General features: G+C 44.5%; 1 protein-coding gene across 1 annotated transcript in view; it reads left to right on the forward strand.

Moving 5' to 3' along the window:
- LOC124789867 overlaps positions 1 to 23,707 on the forward strand; it is a 33,346-nt gene extending 9,639 nt beyond the window's left edge. Inside the window, exons 2-4 of the mRNA XM_047257379.1 lie at positions 12,618 to 12,758; positions 12,857 to 13,425; positions 22,392 to 23,707. Of these exons, the coding sequence (XP_047113335.1) occupies positions 12,907 to 13,425; positions 22,392 to 23,399 (1,527 nt within the window). The 5' untranslated portion in view covers positions 12,618 to 12,758; positions 12,857 to 12,906 and the 3' untranslated portion in view covers positions 23,400 to 23,707. The remainder of the gene's footprint in view (positions 1 to 12,617; positions 12,759 to 12,856; positions 13,426 to 22,391) is intronic.
- The last annotated feature ends 537 nt before the right edge of the window (positions 23,708 to 24,244 follow it).

Raw genomic sequence — 24,244 nt, forward strand, 5'->3', positions numbered from 1 at the left:
CCCCTGGGGGTTCAGGGGTAAGAATAGGCCCGCAGTATTCCTGCCTGTCGTAAGAGGCGACTATAAAGAGTGTCAAAATTTTCGGCTTTATGTGATAGTCCCGTCTCGGGTTTGACCTCCATTTTTCCAAATTCTTCCGAAGAGCAAGCCAATTGGGGAAGGGCGCCTTACATGGTGCATTGTATCCATCGTGCATTGAGAACTTTAGCCGGCTTCCTCGTCGTTGCAATGCTGTCTTGCTCGTTTTCCATCTCTTGGGCGAGGATACGTTCCTGGGTGCAATTACCACTGTGTACTGTGTAGTGTTGCTTTTTGCAGAGACGACAACCGTGGACATTTTTGCACCTAATATCCAGCACGGTAGCCAGTCCGTTGATGCCTGCGCCGTTAACTCCCCACACTTGCCAAGGATTAGATACCTATCTTCCTGGGGTATCGGGACTCCCGACAATGGCCATCCTGCCAGATGGCCCTTGCTGAGGCTGGATGGTGCTCGTGGGTCGGAGTAGGTGGCATCAGGGCGGATGACCCACAATGAAGCATGGTACATCATCTCTCGCTTGTGGCCAGCCACCAGCAGTCTCTGTGCATTCTCGCTCAATTCAACGGTCAAAAATATGATCCCAAAATGTTCCCTTCCCTGCCACACCGTAAGTCTCAGGATGGCAGTGACCCTTATTCGCCCTAGTTCCTAGTTTGTAAGGGAGCTGATGGGGAGTTAGTCATGTCGACAAAGCCTCAATACTTCGTAGAGCATTTAGAGGATAAGTTTGGGGAGGTGGAGGGCTTGTCCAAAACGCGCTCGGGGTCAGTTTCGATAAAAACAGCATCCTCTGCCCAGTCACGAATGTTACTTGCTTGTGACAAGTTGGGGGGAGTTAACATTACCATCACACCACATAAAAGTTTAAATATGGTCTAGGGTATTATTTTCCATAGGGACCTACTTTTGGAGTCTGATGACGAGCTGCACGCCAACTTAGAGCGTCGAGCTGTTCATTTCATCCTGCGCGTTCATCGGGGTCCAAAGGATAATCAGGTTGCTACCGATGCCTTCATCTTTGCCTTTGAGGGTGATACATTACCGGAGAAGGTCAAGGTGATGGTCTGCCGGTGTGATGTCAAGCCCTATATCCCTCCCCCTGATGCAGTGCTGGAAGTTTGACCATATGGCTTCCCGCTGTACTTCCAGCCTCGCATGTCGAGATTGCGGACGCCCATCACATCCCAATACTCCATGTGCCCCGCCTCCCATCTGTGTCAACTGCAGAGAGCATCATTCACCTCGCTCGCCAGACTGCAGGATCTTACAGAAAGAGCGCAAAATCGTGGAATATAAGACCCTGGACCAACTGACCTATACTGAGGATAAGAGGAAATATGAACGGCTGCATCCTGTGCAAATGACTTCCTCACATGCCGCTGCAACGAAAACTGTGTTAGCACCATCTGTTTCGCGAATTCCAGTCGGATCGCTGAACCATACAACACCTGCCCCCTTGCCCGTAGGGGGCACTATCCCCCCCCTGTTGCTCCTGCACCACCTACTTCGGGAGCAACACACCCTCCCACCCCCACCCATCGGGGACGTCCGTCCCCGCTTCTAAGCCAGAGAAGCGTCCAACTTCTGCTTCTTTCGCTCGCAAGGGGTCCCTTGGGTGCCTCCCTTCCCAGGCTTCCACAGGTGGGAAGGTTGACGCCCAACAGTGGCATAAGTGCCCACAACCAGCTGGTCATAGGGCTTCGCAATCCTCCTCTGTTCCGGAGACTGAATCGGTGAAGTGCTCCCAGCCAGTGAAACCCAAGGAGCAGTGTGAGAAAGCCAAGAAGAAGAACACTAAGACCAAGGAACTCGCGGTGGCACCCACCCCTTCGCAATCTTCAAGCTCTGTGTCTGAGGATGAGGTCAAGATTTGGCATCCGCTGAGGACCTGGATCTCGCCGGTCCTTCAGATGCAATGGATAGCAGTTGCACAGGTACTAGTCGGTGGCAGCAGGTGACCAGGTGGCGTAATCTACCTCCCCAGTCCCTTCATGCTTTTCTCGGCCATGGATAATGTCATCCTCCAGTGGAACTGCAGCGGTTTTATCCACTATCTTGCTGAGCTCCGACAACTTCTCAGCCTTCACCCTTTCCTCTGCATCGCTCTTCAAGAAACTTGGTTTCCGGTGATGCGAACCCCCACCCTCCGTGGCTATCGGGGTTATTATAGGAACCGGGCAGCTTACGACAGGGTCTCTGGTGGCGTCTTCATCTACGTCCTTCACTCCCTTCACTGCGAGTCTGTTCCTCTCCAAACACCTCTAGAGACTGTCGCTGTTCGGGTGTGAACGCCTCTGGCTCTTACTGTCTGCAGTCTGTATCTTCCACCGGATGGTGATGGCCCGCAGCATGTCCTGGCTGTGCTGGTAGCCAAATTGCCACCACCTTTTCTGTTACTGAGCGACTTCAACGCCCATAACCTTCTGTGGGGTGGATCAGTGGCAACAGGCAGAGGCAGATCCGTTGAGCATGTATTGGCACAACTCGGCCTCTCCCTCTTAAATGATGGTGCCTTCACACATTTCAGTGTGGTGCATTGCACATACTCAGCCATCGACCTTTCAATCTGGAGCCCTAGCCTGTTACCGTCTGTCCAATGGAGTGTGCACCACGACTTGTGCGGTAATGACGACTTTCCGATCTTTCTGTCACTGCCACAGCGTCCCTCTTCTAGGTGCACCTACAGATGGGCTATGAATAAGGCTGACTGGGACTTGTTCTCCTCCATTGCCAGTATTGAGCCTCTTTCCAATGACACCATTGATGCCGTGGTTCACTCAGTTACCACCAGCATCGTTAATGCAGCAGAATCTGCCATTCCCTGTTCTTCTGGGTCCCCTCGGCGGAGGACTGTGCCTTGGTGGTCGCCCGAGATCGCTGAGGTGATTAAAGATAGCAGGCGGGCGCTCCAGCATCACAAGCGGCATCCCTCATTACAACACCTCATTGCCTTTAAATGGCTCCGTGCGCGGGCCTGCCGCATCATTCGCCAACACAAGCAGGAGTGCTGGGAACAATATGTCTCCACCATTGGTCTCCGTACCTCCCCATCGTGGGTGTGGGCTAAGATTAGGCGACTCTATGGCTATCGGACCCCCGTCAGTGTCCCTGCGCTTTCACTGAATGGAGCCGTTTGTACTGACCCCGACACAATTGCCAACCGCTTAGCAGAGCATTTTGCTCAGAGTTCTGCTTCTGCGAATTACCCACTGGCCTTCCGCTCCCTGTAAGAGCCGTTGGAACGCCGGAGCCTTTCATTTCACACGCGCCACCCTGAATCCCACCCTGTTCTGTTCAGTTAGTGGGAATTCCAAAGTGCCTTAGCCACTTGCACTGATACGGCTCCCGGGCCAGATCGCATCCACTGTCTACAACCGTATCTGGGTCGAGGGTGAATTCCCGTTGCAGTGGCGGAAAAGCATCGTCATCCCTGTTCTAAAACTTGGCAAGAACCCACTGGAGGTGGACAGCTACCGCCCCATTAGCCTCAACAACATTCTTTGCAAGTTGCTCGAACGCATGGTGAGCTGGCGCTTGAGTTGGGTACTCGAATTTCGTGGCCTTCTGGCTCCATCTCAGGGTGGGTTCCGTAAGGGCCGCCTTGCTGCCGATAATCTGGTGAGCCTGGAGTCTGCCATCAATACGGCCTCTGCCCGCTGTCAGCACCTAGTCGCTGTCTTTTTTGACATGCAGAAGGCATATGATACGACACGGCGACATCACATCCTCTCTACGCTTCATGGTTGGGGTCTTCGGGGTCCACTGCCGATTTTCATACGAAATTTTCTGTCGCATCGTACCTTCCGTGTGCAAGTTGTGGCCTCCCATATCCCCCCTCCGAGTTCAGGAGAACGGGGTACCGCAGGGCTCTGTCTTAAGTGTCTGTCTGTTTTTAATTGCAATTAATGGGATCGCTGCGGTTGAGAACGTCTGTCTCAGCTTCCTTGTATGCTGACATCTTCTGCATCTACTATAACTCCATTGGCATTGCAGCTGCTGAACGTCAGGTGCAGGGTGCTATCCGCTAGGTGCAGTCTTGGGCTGTAGCGCATGACTTCCAGTTTTCGGCTGCCAAGACCTGCACTATGCATTTCTGCTGGCGACGCACTGTTTGCCATGAGCCACAGCTTTATCTTGACGGCGAACCTCTTGCTGTGGTGGAGACCCATCGGTTTTTGGGTGTGGTTTTTGATGCCCGGTTGACTTGGCTCCCTCACATTCGGCAGCTTAAACAGGTGTGTTGGCGGCATCTTAATGATCTGCGTTGCTTGAGCCACACCAGCTGGGGAGCCGACTGATCTACCCTCTTACAGCTCTATCAGGCGTTAATTCAGTCCCGTCTGGATTATGGGAGCCTGGCTTATGGTTCAGCATCCCCTTTTGCATTGCAGGTGCTGGACCCCATCCCTCACAGCGGGATCCGACTTGCCATTGGAGCTTTCCGGACCAGCCCTGTGAACAGCATACTTGTAGAGGCAAGTGTCCCTCCACTGCAGTTTCGGTGCCAACATTTACTGGCCTCTTATGCTACACACGTTTGTAGCTTGCCTGGGCATCCGAATTATCGTCTCCTGTTCCCTCAGTCTGTCGTCCATCTACCGGAACATCAGCCCCGGTCGGGTTGTACGATTGCAGTTCGCATCTGAGAGGTTCTCTCCAGGCTTGGAGTTTTCCCTCTTCCAACTCTTTTTCGGGCCCCTCTGCGTACACCCCCGTGGTGTGTGCCCTGCCCATGCCTTCGGCTCGAATTGGCACAGGGCCACCGCTTTCTTTCCATCCTTGCCACATATCAGGGCTCTAGCGTTGTCTACACTGACGGTTCGATGGTTGTGCTGGTAATGTTGGTTATGCTCTCACTCTAGGGGGCCATTATGAACAACATTCATTGCCGGCTGGCTGCAGCATTTTCACTGCTGAGCTTTTCGCCATCTCTCGTGGCCTAGAGTATATCCACTCCCGCTCAGGTGACTCCTTTGTTATCTGTAGCGACTCCCTGTGCGGCTTAAGAGCTATCGACCAGTGTTTCACTCACTCTCGTCTGGTGATGGCTATCCAGGAGTCCCTCCATACTCTTGCCCATTGCGGCTGCTCTGTGGTCTTTGTGTGGACCCCAGGTCATGTCGGCATCCCGGTCAATGAATGTGTTGACATGCTGGCCAAACAGGCTGTTGGTGCACCAGCCTTATCGATTGGGCTTTCGGAGAGTGACCTCAGAGCAGTTTTGCGGCAGAATGTCCTTCGCACCTGGGGTGAAGAATGGCGCACCCTGCTTTCACCAAACAGACTTCGGGCCATCAAGGAGGCTACCAGTGCGTGGCACTTCTCCTTGTGGGTCTCTCGCAAGGAGTCTGTTGTCCTCTGCCAGCTGCGCATTGGGCACACCCGGACAACGCACAGCCACTTACTGCGCCGTGAGGACCCACCTCTATGTCACTGTGGATCTGCTTTGACGGTGGTCCACATTTTGTTGGCCTGTCCCCTTTTAGCTGTGCTCAGGCAGACGTTAGCGCTGCCTGATACTCTCCCTGCCCTTTTAACAGATGACACTGCCATGGCAGGCTTAGTTTTGTGTTTTATTTGGGCAAGGGGCTTTTATCTCTTAATCTGAGTGTTTGTCATTTTTTTTTTTGTTTTGAGTCTGGCCCTTGGCCTACGATTTTAGACTGGGTTATTTTTTTTAGTGTGTTTCTAGGTGGTTGGCTTTTCCTTTTTTGTCTCTATGGTCAGCCAACCAGTCACACTTATGGTCAGCCAACCACTGTCACACTGTGTGTGATTTTAATTCCTTTTGTCTGGTCTCTGTCTGAGTCTTTCTTGTCCTGTGTCATCTGTTGTCATCTCCATTGTTTGTTTTTATTCTGTGTGGGTGTTTGAAGTTTTGGAAAAAGGGACTGATGACCGTAGCCGTCTGGTCCCTTCAATACCATAAACCAACCAACCAACCACCCCCAGAGGGCTCACATCTCTCTTGTGAGTACCTGGTTGACCACCACAAGGGCCCAGACCTTGCAGCACTACTTCACTTTCTGTGCTGCAAGTTTATTTCTCTCGTATTCTTTTTTTTATTTATTTTTTTTTCCATTGGCTGGTTTTCTTGGTGTTGATTGTGCTTGTATCTGAATTGTGTTTTAGACACATTGTCTTATCTTCCAGCCTTCTACAACTTTTCGTTATTAATTGTATGGTCCTTATGTTGGGGTTGACTTGCTGCAATTTTTCTAAATTTTACAGAAGTGCGGTACATGCATTGAAGGTTGCCGAATACAGCGTGTATTCCACCTTTGTGCCGCTCAAAACCAAGCACGGTAGCCATTCTGTTGCGATGGGGGTTGGGGATCAAGTATTTGCACGTTGGTAGCCCCCTGACCACACAGGAATCTTATTGTTGGTGCCTGAGTTGAAAATTCCCCAAGCAAGCAAAGGAGTATATGCCCGTCACGGCTGGGGCACAGGCACTACAGGCAACAGTTTACTGGCCTGGGTATTGTTGCTGTGGGTGGTGGTGCCGTTGGTAGGGTAATCGTTTGGAGTGGTTGATCCCATGGCAGGAGATTTGCACGTAAAGTAACCAGCAGTGTCTTCTGGAGCTAAGACAGTGTGGAGAGGTAAGACCCCAAAAGGTTCCCTTCCCTGACTATGCCATGATAGGGGCAAAGGCTCAGAGACAAGACAAAAGAATTGCGCCTCACCCCCCCCCCCCCCCCCCCCCCCCCCCCCCCCCCCCCCCCCCCGCAAAACACACACACACACAAAGCTTGGTTTGTTTTCGGATGAACAGGGACTCCATTTTGACTACAAACCGTTTAATGCTGTTTAATGTGTCTCCCCCTGCTCAGTTGCGGGTGCTGCTTGCATGCAACAAGCTGGGTGACATTCCTGTCACTATAACTCCCATGTTGCAGGCTATCATTTTTCACTGAGATCTTCTTTTACAGACCGATCTTGGCCTTCGAAGGTGACTTCCTGTGAAGGTCAAGCTGTATATTCATCTTAGCATGCAATGCTACAAGTGCAAGCGATTTGCATATATGCTTGCAATGCCAAACCTTTCTGTAGGAATTGTGGCTGTCAGTTGTGCATGAACATTCCTTGTGCTCCTCCCCCCCATGTGTATCAACTGTGGGGGGTTCACCAGACTGCACCATTTTCAAGTGAGAAAGAAAACGAGGAATACAAGACCCTAGACTGTCTCACACATCAGGAGGACCAGAAGAAATGCAATCGCCTACATCCTGTACATAAGACAATGTTGTACGCTACGGCTACGATGACAATGCCCTCTTTAGTGACCATGTCAGCATCCTCCATGTCTTCATCTGGCCATTGAGGCCACTCAAATACAGCCGCTTCCTTGGTGGTTGGATATTGTCCCCAACACCCCTTTTTGGAGTGTCAAATCTCTGTCCATTGGGGATACCAGTCCACAACCCCACCTGGAGAAGTAATGTCCTCCTTCAGCAGACATATCCAGAGAGGGATTCGTTGGGACACCCCCTGCCAAAACTCAGCTGTCCTGCTATCAGATGCCAGCCAGTGGCTGAAGGAGTTGCAGGTTGTAGGACTTTGTGTTCCTCCACTGTCCTAGAATCAGGTGCAGACTAGCCCTCACAGGAGTCTAATCGTCTAAGGACAAGAAAAGTCCTCCATAAATAGGGAGATTTTGATGGCCCCCCTCCTGTCAGACCCCTCATGTTGTTCCACCTCTGTATCCTTGAGACTGTTACTGGGGTGACGCCAATTGCTCTGGACACCTCCCCCTCCCCTCCCTCGAACCGTGATACGCAACAAATGTGTGTTGGTGGTGTATCTTCATACCAGATGGCAGCACCGAGGCATGATCTGCCTCCTTGGTCCCTTTGCATCCACTACAGGTTACTGAGAATGTGATCCTCTAGTGAACTGTAGAGGTTGTCTCTGCCACATGACAGCTACAGTGTCTTTGTGCATTTCACCTGTGTCCCCCCCCCCCCCCCCCCCTCCCCTTCCCCGTCCTCGCCAGGAAACTTGTTTCCAAGCAATGTGGAACCTCCAAGGCTAATGGAACTATTTTAAGAATCACACTGACCATGAAGGAGTGCCGGGTGATGTTTGCACATATGTTCTTGACTCCGTCTACAGCAAGTGTGTCCACTCAACATGCCCTTGGAGGCTGTGGTAATTCGTGTGTAGACATCTGAGGAATTCACCATCTGCAGTCTGTATCTCCCTGCCAATGATGAAGTGAATCAGAATGCATTGTCTGCACTGTTTTCTCAGTGCCCGCCGCCCTTCCTAATACTGGAAGACTTCAATCCCCACAACCCTTTATGGAATGCAACTGTGGCTACTGTTCACAGTAAGCTGTCAGAAACTTGCTTGCAGAGTTCAATCATTGCCTCTTGAATGCTGGTGTTCCCACACACTTCAGTGTGGGACATGGGTCTTGACCTTTCCATATATAGCCCAGGTCTTCTCCCATCCCATCACTGAAGAGTCCACCATGATCTGAGTGACAGTGATCGTTTTTCTGATTGTTTTGACCCTTCCTCAGAATCACACGCCTGGGCCCCCACCCAGATGGGTACTCTCCAAAGCTGATTGGAATGCTTTCAGCACTGCCGTCATCCTTTGCACCCTGCCTCATGGAAGAATTGATGTGATTCAGAGTACAACTGCAACTATTCTATTGGCAATTGACTCAGTGGTTCCCTCTTCCTTGGGATCCCCCCATCAGAAGATAGAATCTTGAAGCACTCATTGCCTTCTGTGCCAAGGTCAGTCATCTCATAAAGTGACAGAAACAGAAATGCCGGGAGCAGTTATGTTACTGCTGTTGGACAATGTACCCCTCCTTCACTGGTTTGTGCAAAAATTTGATTTCTCTGTGGATGGTGATGTCTACACTGATCCAGACTCTGTTGCCGAACATTTTGCTTTTCAGTATGCTCAAACCCTGCACCTGAGAATTAACAGCTTGCATTTTGTGTCCTTAAATAGCAGGTGAAGTGACTTCCTTTACTGTTTACTACATGTCACCTACAGCTATATAATGCTCTGTCCAGTGAGTGCAAATTCCTCAGTGCCTATCCCTTTGTCCTGACACAGTCCAGAGCTGGGCTACATCCACATATGCAGCCAAATGCCCAAATTCTTATCTGTGGATTAGCAAAGTCATAGCCTTGCCATTTTTCAACTGTCTGGAGTGAGAGTGAATCTTCATCTCAATTGGTCGTGATCACTCCAGTACCGAAACCGGATGAACATCCCATTGAGCTGGTCAGCTGTCTCCCAATTAGTCTCACTAATGTTCTCTCCAATTGCTTGAAACTATGATGAAACAACAGTTGTGTTGGTAACTTGAGTCTTGGGGTCTTTCGGCTCTGTCCCAAGCTGGTTTTCACCAAGGCCATTCTGTTGCTGACAATATGGTCTACCTGGAGTCTGCTGTTCAGTCAGCTTTTGCCCACCATCAAGTTATTACCGCTGTCATCTTCAACTTGCTCAGGGCTTATGACACCACATCCTCATTACCCTCAACAATCACTATCTCTATAGCCAGCTCCCAGTGCTTGTCCCAAGCTTCTTGTCTCACTGTACTTTCCAGGTTCAAGCTGGTGTTCCTGCAGTGCTCCCCATGTACAATAGAATGGGGTCCCCCTTTTCTAGTGGTTATCAATGGTCTATCTGCAGCTGTGGGGTCTACAGTGTCACCCTCCCTGTTCACTGATGACTTTTGCATCTACAGTTGATCTGCAACTATGGATGTCGCTGAACACTGGTTATAGGATGCCGTACAGAAGGTGCAGTCCTGGGCACCCACTTGTTGCTTCCAGTTTTCTGTAACCAAAGTGTGTCGTGCATTTCTGTTGTCTGCGTATTGTCCATACCCAGCCTGAACTCTTTCTCTCAATGACCATATCAGATGCCTAATGTGGTGGACTGACATACACTGAGGCTAAGAGGAAATTTGAGTGCGTACATCCTGTGGCTATGACCACCTCTTATGCTGCCACTACGAAAACAGTTGTCTCCCCATCAGTACCTCGCATTCCTGTCGCTTCTCAGAACCAAAAGACTGCACCTGCCCCCTTGACGGTTGGGGACACTTCCCTCCCTTTTGCTCCTGCACCAGCTACTTCAGGAGCAACACCCCCTCAACCATTCTGGGTTATCAGTCCCCACTTCTGAGCCGGAGAAGCATAAGTTTTCTTTGGCTCCACTCACTAGGAAGGGGTCCCTTGGGTCACTCCCTTCCCCGGTTTCTGCCAGTGGGAAAGATGACACCCACCAGTGGCTGAAGAGCCCAAAAGCAGCTGGTTGTAAGGCTTCACACTCATCCTCAGTCCCGGAGACTGAATCAGTGGCGTCCTCCCAGCCAGGGAAACCCAAGGAGCAGTGAGAGAAATTCATAAAGAAGAGAGATAAATCCAAAAAGGAGGTCACCAAGACCAAGGGAGTTGCTGTGGCACCCACACCACAGCTACCTACAAGCTCTGCATCTGCAGATGAGGTGGAGATTCTGGCATCCGCTGAGGACCTAGATCTCGCCAAACTCTGTGACAATGGATATAGACTGCTCAGGCAAAAATTTTGTGGCAGCAGGTGACCCAGAGGCCTCATTGAATGTTCCATGCCTTCCCGGTCTCACGATGACATCCTCCAGTGGAATTGCAGCAGTTTTTTTCACCGCCTGGCTGAGCTACAGCAATTGTTAAGCTTTACACCTGCTTTCTGCATTGCCCTCCAGGAAACCTGGTTCCCGGAAATGCGGACCCCTGCCCTCCGCGGCTATAAGGGGTACTATAGGAACAGTAGCCACTATAATAGTGTATCTGGTGGAGTTTGCATTTATGTCCTAAACTCAGTCTATAGTGAACCTGCACCCCTTCAAACTCCTCTTGAAGGTGTGGCTGTCAGAATAAGGACGACGCAGGAAATAACTGTTTGCAATGTGTATCTTCCTCCAGATGGGACAGTGTCCTTGAATGTATTAACTGCATTAAGTGACCCACTCCCTAAACTTTTCCTACTTTTGGGAGATTGGCTGAGCCAGAGATGTCGAAACTTCACTGTATCAGTTCGACCTCTGCCTCTTAAATACTGGGGCCACCACACATTTCAGTGTGGCTCATGGGAGTTACGAGGCCATTGATTTATCAATTTGCAGCCCAGGACTTTTCCCATCTGTCCACTGGAGAGCACTTGATGACCTGTGTGGTAGTGACCATTTCCCCATCTTCTTGTCACTACCCAGGTGGCAGGCCCACGGACACCTGCCCAGATGGGCTTTAAACAAGGTGGACTGGGAAACTTTCACCTCTGCTGTCACCGTTGAATCTTCCCCACATGGCAACATCAATGTGATGGTTGAGCAGCTGACTACAACAGTCGTTTCTGTGGCAGAAGACACGATCCCTCGCTCTTTAGGGTGCCCCTGGTGAAAAGCAGTCCCTCGGTTGTCACCTGAAGATGCTGAAGCAATTAAGGAGCTTCGGTGAGCTCTACAGCGGCATAAGCAGCTCTTTTACTTGGGGCACCTCATAGCCTTTAAACAGCTTCGTGCGCACATTTGCCAGCTTATCAAACAACGGAAACAGGAGTGTTGGGTGGGAGAAATATATCTCGACCATCAGGTGCCGTATGTCACCTTCCCAAGTCTGGACAAAGATCAAATATGTTGTCAAGTACCAGACCCCAACAGGTGTCCCCAGTTTTAATGTGAATGGTGTGTTACCTACTGACACCAACACGATTGCTGAGCACGGTACTCGAGCCTTTGTGTCGAAGAATTACCCACCAGCCTTCCTCTCTCAAATAGCGACTGGAAGGGAAAGTCCTCTCATTCACTGCACACTACAGTGAATCCTATAACGCCCCACTTAACAGTATGGGAGCTCCTCAGTACCCTTGCACATTGCCCCAAAACAGCTTCTTGACCAAATCGGATCCACAGTCAAATGATTAAACATCTCTCATCTGACTACAAGCAACATCTCCTCATCATCTTCAACTGGATCTGGTGTGATAGTGTCTTTCCATCTCAATGGCGGGAGAGCACCATCATTCTGGTGCTCAAACCCGGTAAAAACCCGCTTGATGTGGATAGCTATCAGCCCATTAGCCTTACCAACGTTCTTTGTAAGCTGCTGGAATGTATGGTGTGTTGGCGGTTGGGTTGGGTCTTGGAGTCATGTGGCCTACTGGCTCCAGTGTCAGGGTGGCTTCCGCCAGGGTCGCTCTATCACTGATAATCTTGTGTCCCTCGAGTCTGCCATACGAACAGCCTTTTCCCGACGCCAACACCTGGTTGCCGTCTTTTTTTACTTACGTAAAGCATACAACATGACCTGGCGACATCATATCCTTGCCACATTGTATGAGTGAAACTGAAACAGTTTTTCAAAATTTTAATGCAACTAGTTTAAAGTGTTTAAATTGCCATTCAATTAATGATACCTTTTTTATTCACACCACACTACTCTTTGTGTGAAAAACAGTTAAATTGCTTTCCCTACACACTATTTTTCATGTATCACATACACTTTTATTGTAATATAATGATTATTTATAGATTATTATTGTAATTTACTTTCAGATGATGACTCATTCATCCTCGAAAATACAAGAGGATCTCTGGAATAAAAGCTGTGGACGATTGAAGACTTTTCCATTTACTGTTCTGGCGAAGCGAAGTGCAATTCAGCTTCTGCGCATGGGAATTATGCACTAAACACAGGTCTTTAGAGAATACTAGAAATTTTTCACAGTGGCATTAATTGATTTGTATGAAATTCAATTGTTAAACGCTTTCGGCATTCTTGTTCACTTTTCCAGTTTTCAAAGAGAGAGAGAATCTGCTTGAACGTATTAGTGTGGGAAGGACAATGAGAAAAAGCAGAACAACCGTTAAACCTGCAAATGAGGTTGACAGTAAGGAACTTCTCATGGAGTTAGACAAAACAGCAAATACGTTTGCACGTGAAACCGAAACAATTAAAGACAGTTTCAAAGAATCGCAAGAAAGTAAAGGCAAACTTCCAAAGTCAAGAAAACGTGGTTGGCAGAAACAGATTTATGTTGGTAAAAATACAAACCTGCCACATATGAAGAGTATTAAAAGACAAAGTGCAGTTGGCTTTATTAACATGACTAGGCATAAGCAAAATAAACAAGTCCTCGAAAGAAATAGGAAATCAAGCAGTGATGCAGTGGGTACAAAAGATGGCTACAGTGAAATACCTGACTCTGAAGAGGAGGAATACGTGGGAAAGATGCAGTTGAAAGGATTTGAAGCTGTAGAACAGAACCTGCAAAGTACTGAAGAATGTTTTAGTGCTAGAGAGGAAGACTGTCAAGACTGTCCAGAATACAAGTCTTCAGCAGCGTTGTTCTACTCTAATAATGTATAGTATTGTTCACATATGGCATTGCATACACTAATTGTCAGTACATTATGTTCCATGGTTCTAAGTTATTCCAAATCAATTTATTTTTACTGTTCATATGCATTTTCAAGGCAGTATGTACGAGCAAATTTTTTGCTCCACTTTTTATTTATTTGTCTATTTTTTATGTGTAATGGATACAGTTACGTTTCATGCTGATTTTGACTACTTCACTAAAATACCTCAGTTCATTTGATTTACTTTCATATATTGTTTCAATAACTATTTAATTTCATTTTCTATTATGCTTATAATGCCAAAAATCATTGAAAGGCAACTCGAGGGAGAAGCAAAATGTCGCGTTCCAGTGTGATGCTGACTCAACAGTATTTGGTGGCAATCGTAACACAGTTAATCTTTTGATCACTGTAATTAGCCTTTATCTAGAATTCAAGTATTGTTTGATAATTATTCGTGATGGATTAAAACTGTTTGGTTGACGGGGACACAGACCTGACCACTGCCTTGTAGGGCAATGCACTGCCAATTAGTTACTGGAGCATGTCATATGGACCAACTCAAAACTTCAAGTTGTTGCTTGTTTTCTGTCTGTCTGATGAGTTTTTATTTCGCAATTTACTGGCATTTACAGCGTTACGAATATTTGTGACATTTATGCCTGGGCTGTAGTTCCTCTCAGGCACGCAGTGCAACTTGTTACAAATGCTCATTGCAGCAGATACTCTACTAAAGAGAAAAAACACATTATCTCATTGTCATATTTCAGTGAATGAACTAAAATTATAATCAGGTATCAGCCCATTTAGAGATGTTTTTGCAACCTGTGAGAGGGAGTTTGTTTTTATAAACTTTTATATGAAGTACTTTAAATTCTCATAGATTAAAACTGCGTAGAGGACTTGGACACAATTCTGCTACTCTGACTTGCAGGATTTAGAATCCCAGTACTGTATATATTTTTAACTCTACTAGGAAGTTCCATTACGAAACATGAAATCCTAATAAGTTTCTCTACAGTTGACAGTTGTAATTTCTCTGTGAATTGTGTTATATATCTAAATCTACTAAGAGAAAAGAGTTTTCTCAAAAAGATAATTGCACTACTCAAAGTGAATAACTCAGAGTGGACACACTATATATAAATATGCAGAAAAGAATAAATACACCATAACAGAATTGTAGGAGCGGAATGATACACAGTTACCTCGACACACTCAAAGCAGTTAACGTTGACAAGTGCAGTTCTGTCTCGAAAGGGGGAGAGGGGTAGAACCAACAAAAAGTATGTGTGTGTACTTTTTTGTGGGCAGAAAAACTTTGATCAGATAGTAAAAAATCGCTTCAGTTGACAGTAATTTCTTATTTATTGCTCAGCCAGTTTCTATGCCTAAACCCTGACCTTGAGGTGTCACCTAATAATTAAGAAACCATATATGTACGACAGTCAGTTGTGCAAAACCATGCCTATACTAAACAAATGCACGGGAGTGTAGGACCAGCATCTGGGGCACCTACCTCAACAGCTGACAAGGAAGGTACTTGTTGGCTCTCTAGGCAGGCACCCCGATTCCTCGTCCTACATTCCCATGTGTTTTTTACATAGAATCATTCTCAGTTTTTGGAAAGTACAAAGGGTGTTCAAAAAGTTTTGCACAGTCGTGTCTAATTTTTTTTATTTTTTGCGGGAGGAGAATAAAATTTTTATAAACGTACTTGGATCATTCAGCTATACATAAAGCCTGCTCAATGTAGCCTCCATCAGCTGTGACACATCTGGCCCAATGTTCTTTCCATGATATAAATGCACTATGACAAAATTCTGGGGATTGACTTTTATTTCATCGCTTGATACAGGAAATGAGGTCTTTCTTACTATCAAATTTTTACCGGGCAGGTGGGCCTTCAGACGACCAAAGACGTAAAAATCAGATGGAGCCAAATCCGGATTGTGGGGAGGATGAGGAACAATGTTCCAACCCATTTTCCTGATTTTCTCCTGCGTCATAAGGGCTGTATGGGGTTTGGCATTGTCATGGTGTAGTCTGATGAGCTGACCCTGAAGCAGTGGTCTGTGGGTCTTGACGGCACATCACAGCTTGTCCAATCACAAACAGTAACGGTTCCGGTTAATTATGGAGCCAGTCTTGAAGAGGAACCCCATCACTGACCATTGTTGCAACCTGGCATCTATTTCACAGTCCATTATGGCTCACCCAAGTATGTTCACAAAAAAAAATTCATTCTCCTCCTGCAAAAAAATAAAAAATTAGAGACGACTGTGCAAAACTTTTTGAACGCCCTTTGTATCATTCTCAGTTGATCAAATGTGTAGTGTGGACTGAAACTGAAGCCGCTTCTCCAGTTGAAGTATGGTTGCATAACATTATCGGTAAGAGATCAGGTCTTACTACTTTGTTTATGCTACTGCCATTCTCAGCAAGCACGTGTGCATTAGCTGTTACTGAATTCTTTGAGTACTCCTCTTTGTGTTGTGTTGTGTTGTGCAGTTGCCCATTGTTTTCTTTTCTTATTGTACTGTAGAGTCAGCATAAGCTGATTCCTGACAGCTGCCAGTGGTGTTGCCAGTTTTCAGCTGCAGAGCACAAACGGCTGCAGCAAAAACATTAGCTGTCTATAGAGCCCCAGCAACACTGAGGCAATGCCATAGAAACATTTACAACATTGCAGTGTGTGATTTGTTGAGATGGTGCACAAAGCAGCTGTGCCCAGCCCACTGCAACTGCCAGGAATTTAGTTACACCAATTCAAGTATAGACTATTATGTGGGGTTCAAATATGACTCCCATGACACCAAAAAGAACCTGAAATCTCTATGACCATGTGTTCATTCTACTTGCCTAAATCACAGGCCACGCTGCCAGTCCTACAAGACAGAGGTGGGGCTTTCTCCCACACACCTCTCATCTCCTCACAACAGTATACGTTCTCGTTTGTTAATTCTCCCAGTTGACTGCCACGTTAAAGTGTCCATACTATATAACTTTATTATTATATCAAAACCATATAAAGGCAAACTATGTAAGAAAGAGCACACATGTGAAATCAAAATCTGCTGCTGGGTAACATTCAGTAACATTTCTCTCCTTCCCTTGCCTGTTTGGATTCTCCCCGACATTGCTGGTCAGTCCCGTCCCACTCTTTAAGTGTCTAATCATCCATAAATATCAGGAGTAGGAATAACAAATGAGAGTCCAAGTTTTGAGTCGCTTGAGGATTTTTTGATGCTTATCCCATAAAGCAAGCCATATGAAACTCTTAGAAATGTAAACACACTTTCAGTGTCATAATTCAATGGCACTGTGAAATTGTGAGAACAAACAGGCTGGGACTCTTTTTAGGAAAGACCTGTACTCAACGCAGTGCTTGTAAAGCATATTTATGGCAATGAAGAGGAAATTGTGGTCCTGAGAATAATGTCCTTGAGTATAAAGTGCAATGGCATATTGTATACGGTATATTAGTTTCGAAAGCCAAAATACAATGGGCATGATATCCAATTTTGAGAACCAGGAAATATTTCAAGGCAGCTGGGCGTCAACTGTAACGTTCCGAATAAGTGTGCTAGGTTTTTCTATGTTGCTAGTAAAAGTGTATTTGGAAAAAATTACAGGTTATTGTTTATGCACTAGTTGACTATTTTTCCACATAATCACCATCCTATTCATTGGATGTGTTGATTCTTGGCACAAGCTGCATTATGACTCCTTGAACTCTCTCGTCTGCTCCTTCCCCCACATGATAATCTGGAGGGGCCAAGTTAGGATATGTGGGGTGATTCAAAACATCTGAGCCAAATGAGGCCAAGAGCACTTTGGTGGCTAAGGCTGTATGGGGACAGACATTGTAGTCCAGCAAGCACACTCCTCCATCAGCATGCCTGTGCTTTTGTTTTGAATCCTTCTTTATTTTAGGGTCTTAAGATATCATTGTGCATTGATGGTCTCGCCCGGATGCAGAAATTCGACCAGAGTGATGCATTATCAGTCCCAAAACACTGACGCCATGATTTCTTTTTGCATGAAATTGTGGCTTGGGAATTTTGTAGCAGATGGGGAATCGGTTTGGTACCACTTCACAATTGGTCTTACGTCTCGTGTGTAATGATCCACTCATGTTTAATCTGCAGTCACAATAGAGCTCAGAAAATCCTCGCCTTCCAGGTCAAGTCGCTCAAGAAACTTGTGGGCACTATTGATCTGATTTTTCATGTCCTGCTCCATCAGCTGTTTTGGGACCCATCTTGTGCCGTTTCTGGTATCCCAGTGTGTTTCTGTGTGTGTCTCGTATGAGAGAGTTGTGGAAACATAGGGTGAACTTCATGCACTGTCAATTGGCAGTCTTCACAAACAGTTTGCTCAATTTTTTTTGCACCAAGTCATCAGTCGAAATGGAAGGTCTTCTCTCTGTTCGTCAGGTCTTCCCTCCTCTGTTCGTCATGAACATTTATTCTGTCTCCACTAAACTCCCTAGTACACAACTCAAACACACCTGTTCTGTTCATAGCACTTTCACTGTAAACATTTTAGATTCACGATGAAATTTGAGCTGCTGCTCTGTGTATTTTAGGTGCGAGTTTACAAATTAGGCGAATCACTGGTGTTCCCCCCATCCCCATAGGAAGAATGATTGTGTTTCATCATAGCTGAATATACAATGTTCTTAGAACAGTTATGACTTCATCCCATGGGAAAAAATAAGATGTCTGTTTCTGAGAAGCATCAAAACTGGGTTTGGTTGTCATTTTAAATAAACAGTTATTGCCATATAGACTTAGAGCAGACATTCCAGCAAATCAATCAACATTTCTGTCACTCAAGAAGTCATGTTTAGATATGTGCAATGCCTGCATATGAATAGTCACAGTTGAGACTCTGACACAGTTGGCTGATACGCAGCTCAAGTCAGTAGATCCCAAGCATGTTCATTCAGCTTAATGTAGGCAAATAACTTGAATCATTCCATTCAGCTGATTCTTCTCTTCCAGAGGACGCTGTTCACTAGGTGTGTACATTGTTCTTGTGCGTTATCACCATGAAAGACAGCAGTGTGAAAAAAATGACTATGCTTTTTATTTAGTCTAATCTTGTCTTCACAGGCCCTAAGGGACTGGCCTGTGGGAGGCTGTAGCGTATTTTTCAATTTCTCACATAATAGTGATTCTTGAAGTTTTGTAAGTAGGCTTCCACAAGATAGTTGCTATCTATCTTAAAGTTCCGCCACTTCAGATTTTCACCGAGCGAGGTGGCGCAGTGGTTAGCACACTGGACTCGCATTCGGGAGGATGACGGTTCAATTCCGTCTCCAGCCGTCCCGATTTAGGTTTTCCGTGATTTCCCTAAAATCGTTTCAGGCAAATGCCGGGATGGTTCCTTTGAAAGGGCACGGCCGATTTCCTTCTCAATCCTTCCTTAACCTGAGCTTGCGCTCCATCTCTAATGACCTCGTTGTCGACAGGACGTTAAACACTAACCACCACCACTTCAGATTTTCAACATATCCTTCAAACTCTTCTGGCTATGAAACAAACTTATGAAAATTTATGCTGCTCTAATTCGTTTAGATTCAGTACTTCAAGTTAGTTCTATTTGGTATGGATCTCACATACTTGGTCAATATTTAGGATTGATTGTGAAAGATTTTCGTTAGTATTCTCCTTTGCAGATTGATTGCACTTTTCCAGTATCCTACAAACAAACTGAAGTCTACCACCTCCATTTATCTATAAAGGAGCCTATGTGATCATTCCATTCCGTATCCTGATAAATTGTTACACCTAGACATTTGTATAAGTTTACTATTTCCAAATGTGACTTATCGTAGTTAAAGGATATTACATTTTTATGTTATGTTGAATGCACAAATGTAAAGGAAGTTGACAATATTTTTTGCACTGCTTCAAAATTTTGTACATATCTTGCATTGTTTGTGAAGCTTTTTTCACATAGTACTTAACTGTATGATCTGGAAAATGTTCGAAATTGCTGTTAATATTATCTGGTAGGTCATTAGTATACAACATTAACAACAAGGCTCCCAGTACACTTCCCTGGGGCACAACTGAAATCACTCCTACAGCTGTCAGTGACTCTCCATTGAAAATATCATGATGTGTCCTTGTACTAGACAAACGTAAATCATTCAAAGATTTCATTTGATACACAGTACGATTGTACTTCTGTTGATAATTGAAGATGTGGACTCGGTCCAAATGCTTTTCAGAGGTCAAGAATTACTGCGTCTATGTAGCTGCCTTGGTTCATGGCTTTCAGGCTGTCGGGTGAGAAAAGTGGGTGGATTTTGCATGATGATGATGATATGGAATCAGTCTAGTATGAAATATATCATTATGTTTCATCTCAGAATATATGCTAAGATTGTACAACAGGTGGATGTCAAGGGTATAGGATGGTCTTTTTCCTGTACGTTCTTTAAACTGTTGACAACATTTTTGTTTAAGCGATCTATAGTCATCATCATCATCATCATCATCATCATCAGTTTCCTACTTTGTTAGCAGGTCCTTGGTATCTCCATTCCCTGGGATCTGTTGCTGCCTTATTAATTTGACTATATGTGCTGCCATCCATTACATCATCCAGGGTCTGAAATCTCTTCCTCCCTCAACTCATTTTCCTTTGCTTATGCGCCTCTAAAACTGTTTCTTTATACATACCTCCTTTCTTATTATATGTCCATTTCAGTTTGCTTTTTATTACATTCAGTAATTGCCTTTGCTCTCCCACTCTTTTTACCACCACCCTCATTTTTTCACACTATCCATCCGGAGTATTATATCCATACTTCACCATGGCTACATCTTTAGGAAGGTTCAGCCTTGCTCTATCTTTATTCCTCAATGTCTGCAGTTCAGCATTGTACAGGAGCACACTCCATCCAAAACATTCTCTTACATCTTCTTAAATCTTTGTCGATATTGCTGCAGAAAATTCTCCTTTCCATACAGAATATCTCTTTTTTTCCATTGCTCACCTGGTTTTAATTTGTGTGCTGTGCTGACAGCTGCTTTCTGTTCTGCTTCTTAGGCATTTAAAGTTTGCACATTTTCTACTGTTAGTCCATTCAGCATTATCTTTACCCTTTTATTTCCTCCTAGTGCCATCCATTACTTTTGCTTCATTTGTTTATTACAGTTAAACGAGGAGCTAACTTGGTCACAAATTCTATGTAGAACATGAGGACCTGTTCAGTTTTAGCGGTTTCATTTTTTTCTCAACACTGATGAGTCTAATATCTTATTACTCGTCTTCGCATTGATAGAAAAATTAAACTCGGGCAATAGCCTTCTGTCTTCCTTTGTAAAGGAATATTTGAAAATGGCATACAGCACTTCTGCTTTTATTTTTGTGCCGTTAATTTGGGTTCCTCTGTCATTCTCAAGTGTCCAGGTACTGCAACTCTCAAGTTATCCACAGTAATGATGAAAGCTGTCTTGACACTGTATATTCCGAAGGTAAAGCAATCGTCAACTCAAGGGTTTGTTTAAACACCACTGTGCTGTACTAAGCATGGTATATGCCCTTGCCTTCCACCAAACTTTGAAACTGATGTACCCAACCAGTTGTCCTACAGTTTAATGTGGCCTCTGAAACACAATGTAACTCGGCATTTTTCACTTTAACAAATATTACCGGAGATAAAAGAAGCACTAAGACAAACTGGGAACTGAAATCCAGACTTTCTAATCCATTATGTGGCACTGAGCCACCAAAACACACAAAAAAGTGACTGTACCACTTCTTTCTTAAACATGTTCAAGTGACTTTGTTATGGCTTATACCAATTCAGTGACATTTTCCGATGCAATAATCACTTCTCGCCTTGAAATTAGATGGTCTACTCTTGAAAGATCCATTGGCGTGTGTTGACAAATTGAACAGTGTAGACAAGATTAGACATGCACCACACTCTGCTGATCTGCTCTGATAAAGCATTAATAAACAGATGCTTGTGTGTATAGATTTTCTATTGTCAAAAGAATATTTAGGAAGAGATTTCAATTGCATATACTTAGGTTTTCAAAAATTCATAGGAAAACATAATTTACAAATGGTTATTGCATCACTGTGTACTGAAATTTCCACTGATGAATTGTGTACAAGTAAAAACATTCCACAAAGAGCCCTTTTTAGTACTGTTGACAGTGTTAAAGGACTTTCAATTTATGTGCTATGAGTGGTTTAGTTTCAGGTTATTAGTGCAGCTACAGAAAACATACACAATATATATTAACTGGGGGATTTTCGTGAAAGCAAAGCAGTGAATTTATGAAAATTGCATAAAAACTTACAAATTTCAGGTTTATTAGACCTCGTTTTATCATTAATAGAACAGACCACCACTTGAAGCTAAATGTCTGGTGTGGTTATAGAGAAGGTTGAGATGTCTGCTTACTTACTGACTTTCATTCTTCAGGCCTGCTACAGATGACAGAAACTTGATTACTGTTTCAGCAATTATAAAGATAAAATGAACAGTGTCAGCTAGGCAAAACATTTTAGCTGTCATTCCTTCTACAATCTATATGTGAATGGAACGGGAAGCAACTGTAATATTTTGCACAGTGCAGAGCATCATCTGTCATGCCACCCAGTGGTTGCTGAAGTGTGGACGATTTCTCTTTCTCCCTCCCTCGATTCTGAATTGGCAGCTTTAATATTTGTACCGAGACTCATGTTCATTCAAAAGAAGAAAACTTTCTTTACAGGAGAAACACTCAAATTGCACAAGAAATATCAGAAATTGTTGGGAATACACTCATTTGTAAATAATATACACAACTTCAGCTTAATGATGTCTACTGTTGCATGAATCAATGCCAGTTGCATTGCAGAACCCATAATTGCTTGGTCTCTAGAATAGTTGTATATTGTTACATGTTTAAAATTTCATGTAAGGCATTTGTTTGTTTTTTGGTTTTTTAGATGATGCCTCATCCAGCATCGGATATAGCAAAGGTGTTACAAAGCAAGAAGAACATAAAAACAAAGAAGAATTTCCAGTTCAAATTTAACAATTTCAGACGGCAAAACGGGAGTGTTGGAACTATTTTAAGCACAGAAGGAAAGGTGCTCACATGTTTTACCCGAAATGTTGAAGACAATTGGTGTGGGGTAATCAGACCGTGTTCAGTTAGGCTATCTCGTTTGTCTGAAAGAGAGTTAATGAGTGGTGGTCACTTAGTGATACCGTCAGATACTCATAAGGCAGGAAGTATTTCTGCAAGTGCACCCAGATATAGACAAACAAAAATGAAAAAAAGCAGGTGTGATACATCTGTGAAACCAGCAGTCAGAGTTCCAAATGAAGTCGATAAAACAGAGCTTCATCTAGAGTTGGAGAAAGCTGCCTCTACTTTTGCTTCTGAAGTAAAACAAGATAGTTATATTCCATTTGAGGCAGAGTTTGAGAATACAGAAAGTTTGGTTGTCTCAGAAAAAGACGAAGCTAGTAAAGTAGCTTCCATTAATAAAAATTGTGATAAAAAAGGACACATGAATTCTTCCAAAGGTGATTCAAATGTGTTGACAAGCAATGTGGTCCAAAAAAATAGGGGAAAGAGACACTCTGGCAGGATTAATAGAAATGTCAGTGACTCACAGCATGCACATATGAGCACTGCCGACTCTGAGGCGGAAGAAGAAGATTGGCTGGGGTGGAACTCTAGGGTCACTCCACTAAATACAATTCCAGGAGGAGAGATAGTTTCTGTAAAAGAAAATGACCATGTGGAAGAACTAATAAACTGGAACATGAAGGTGGAAAGTGACAGTGATATGGACGTTGAAGAAGTGTTTCTTCTTACTGATTTGGTGGAGATAAAGAAAAAATATGTCAGTACTGAAAGTCTTTCCAGTGATAGTGAAGACGAGTGGCTGGGGTGGCCAGAATACAAGCCTCCCTGCACATTATATTACATTTTTAAAGTATAATTCATGTTCACAAGCAGTGTGTGACCTTCCATTGTAAGCTAATTTTAATGATGATCTTTTTAAAAATATATATATACACAAAAGTACAGGTTTTGTATGCAGTTATAAGGAAGATAATCCTTAAATATAATGATTTGTCTGTTTACTGAAAGAAAATGTAATCTCGGTTTAGCATGTTCATTTATGAGTTAGTTTTTTATTTGCATACTCATGTACATAAATCCATCATCATGTTATTACAATAATAAAAAGTAGTGTGAACCTCTTGCTGTGTATTTTATTGAGACATTAAAAATAAATGAGCTGGAGGAGCATTTGTTTAACTATGTGGCCAAAAGACTGTAGATCTGTAATTTGATATGCATAATGCCATTAAGCATGTCTGAGTATAAAAGTGCAAGAAAAATGTTTGACCTTTGTGGATATGTTTTCTGTCAAAATAAGTCAACAGGCAGATTTTAGTGACTATGACTGTAACATGATTTTTGGGGGTCCCTAGGTGTTAGCATCTCTGTAAATTGGAAATTTCAAAAAAAAGAAAGAAAAGAAAAAAAAAGTTTAACTGAGAGAGCAGTGAACTCTTTAAGGATTGTTGTAGAACCAATAATCGGACTTGCAGCAGAGAACATTTTGCACTCCAGATATAGAGAATATTGTCAGAAAGCCCTTTAAAGAAGCAAAGTAGAACTCTGTGTCAGGATCATGTCTTGCTATGTAGAAATCTCTGATCACAGTACAAATGCTACTCAGAATGATTCCAACAATGCATTCATTTGATCAGTGGAGAAGTTTAGGTAATTTTACTGGGTAATAACTCGCACCGTGCAGTTAGCATGGTAATGCAC

This window comes from Schistocerca piceifrons, chromosome 3, assembly GCF_021461385.2.
Source record: "Schistocerca piceifrons isolate TAMUIC-IGC-003096 chromosome 3, iqSchPice1.1, whole genome shotgun sequence".
Lineage (NCBI taxonomy): Eukaryota > Metazoa > Arthropoda > Insecta > Orthoptera > Acrididae > Schistocerca > Schistocerca piceifrons.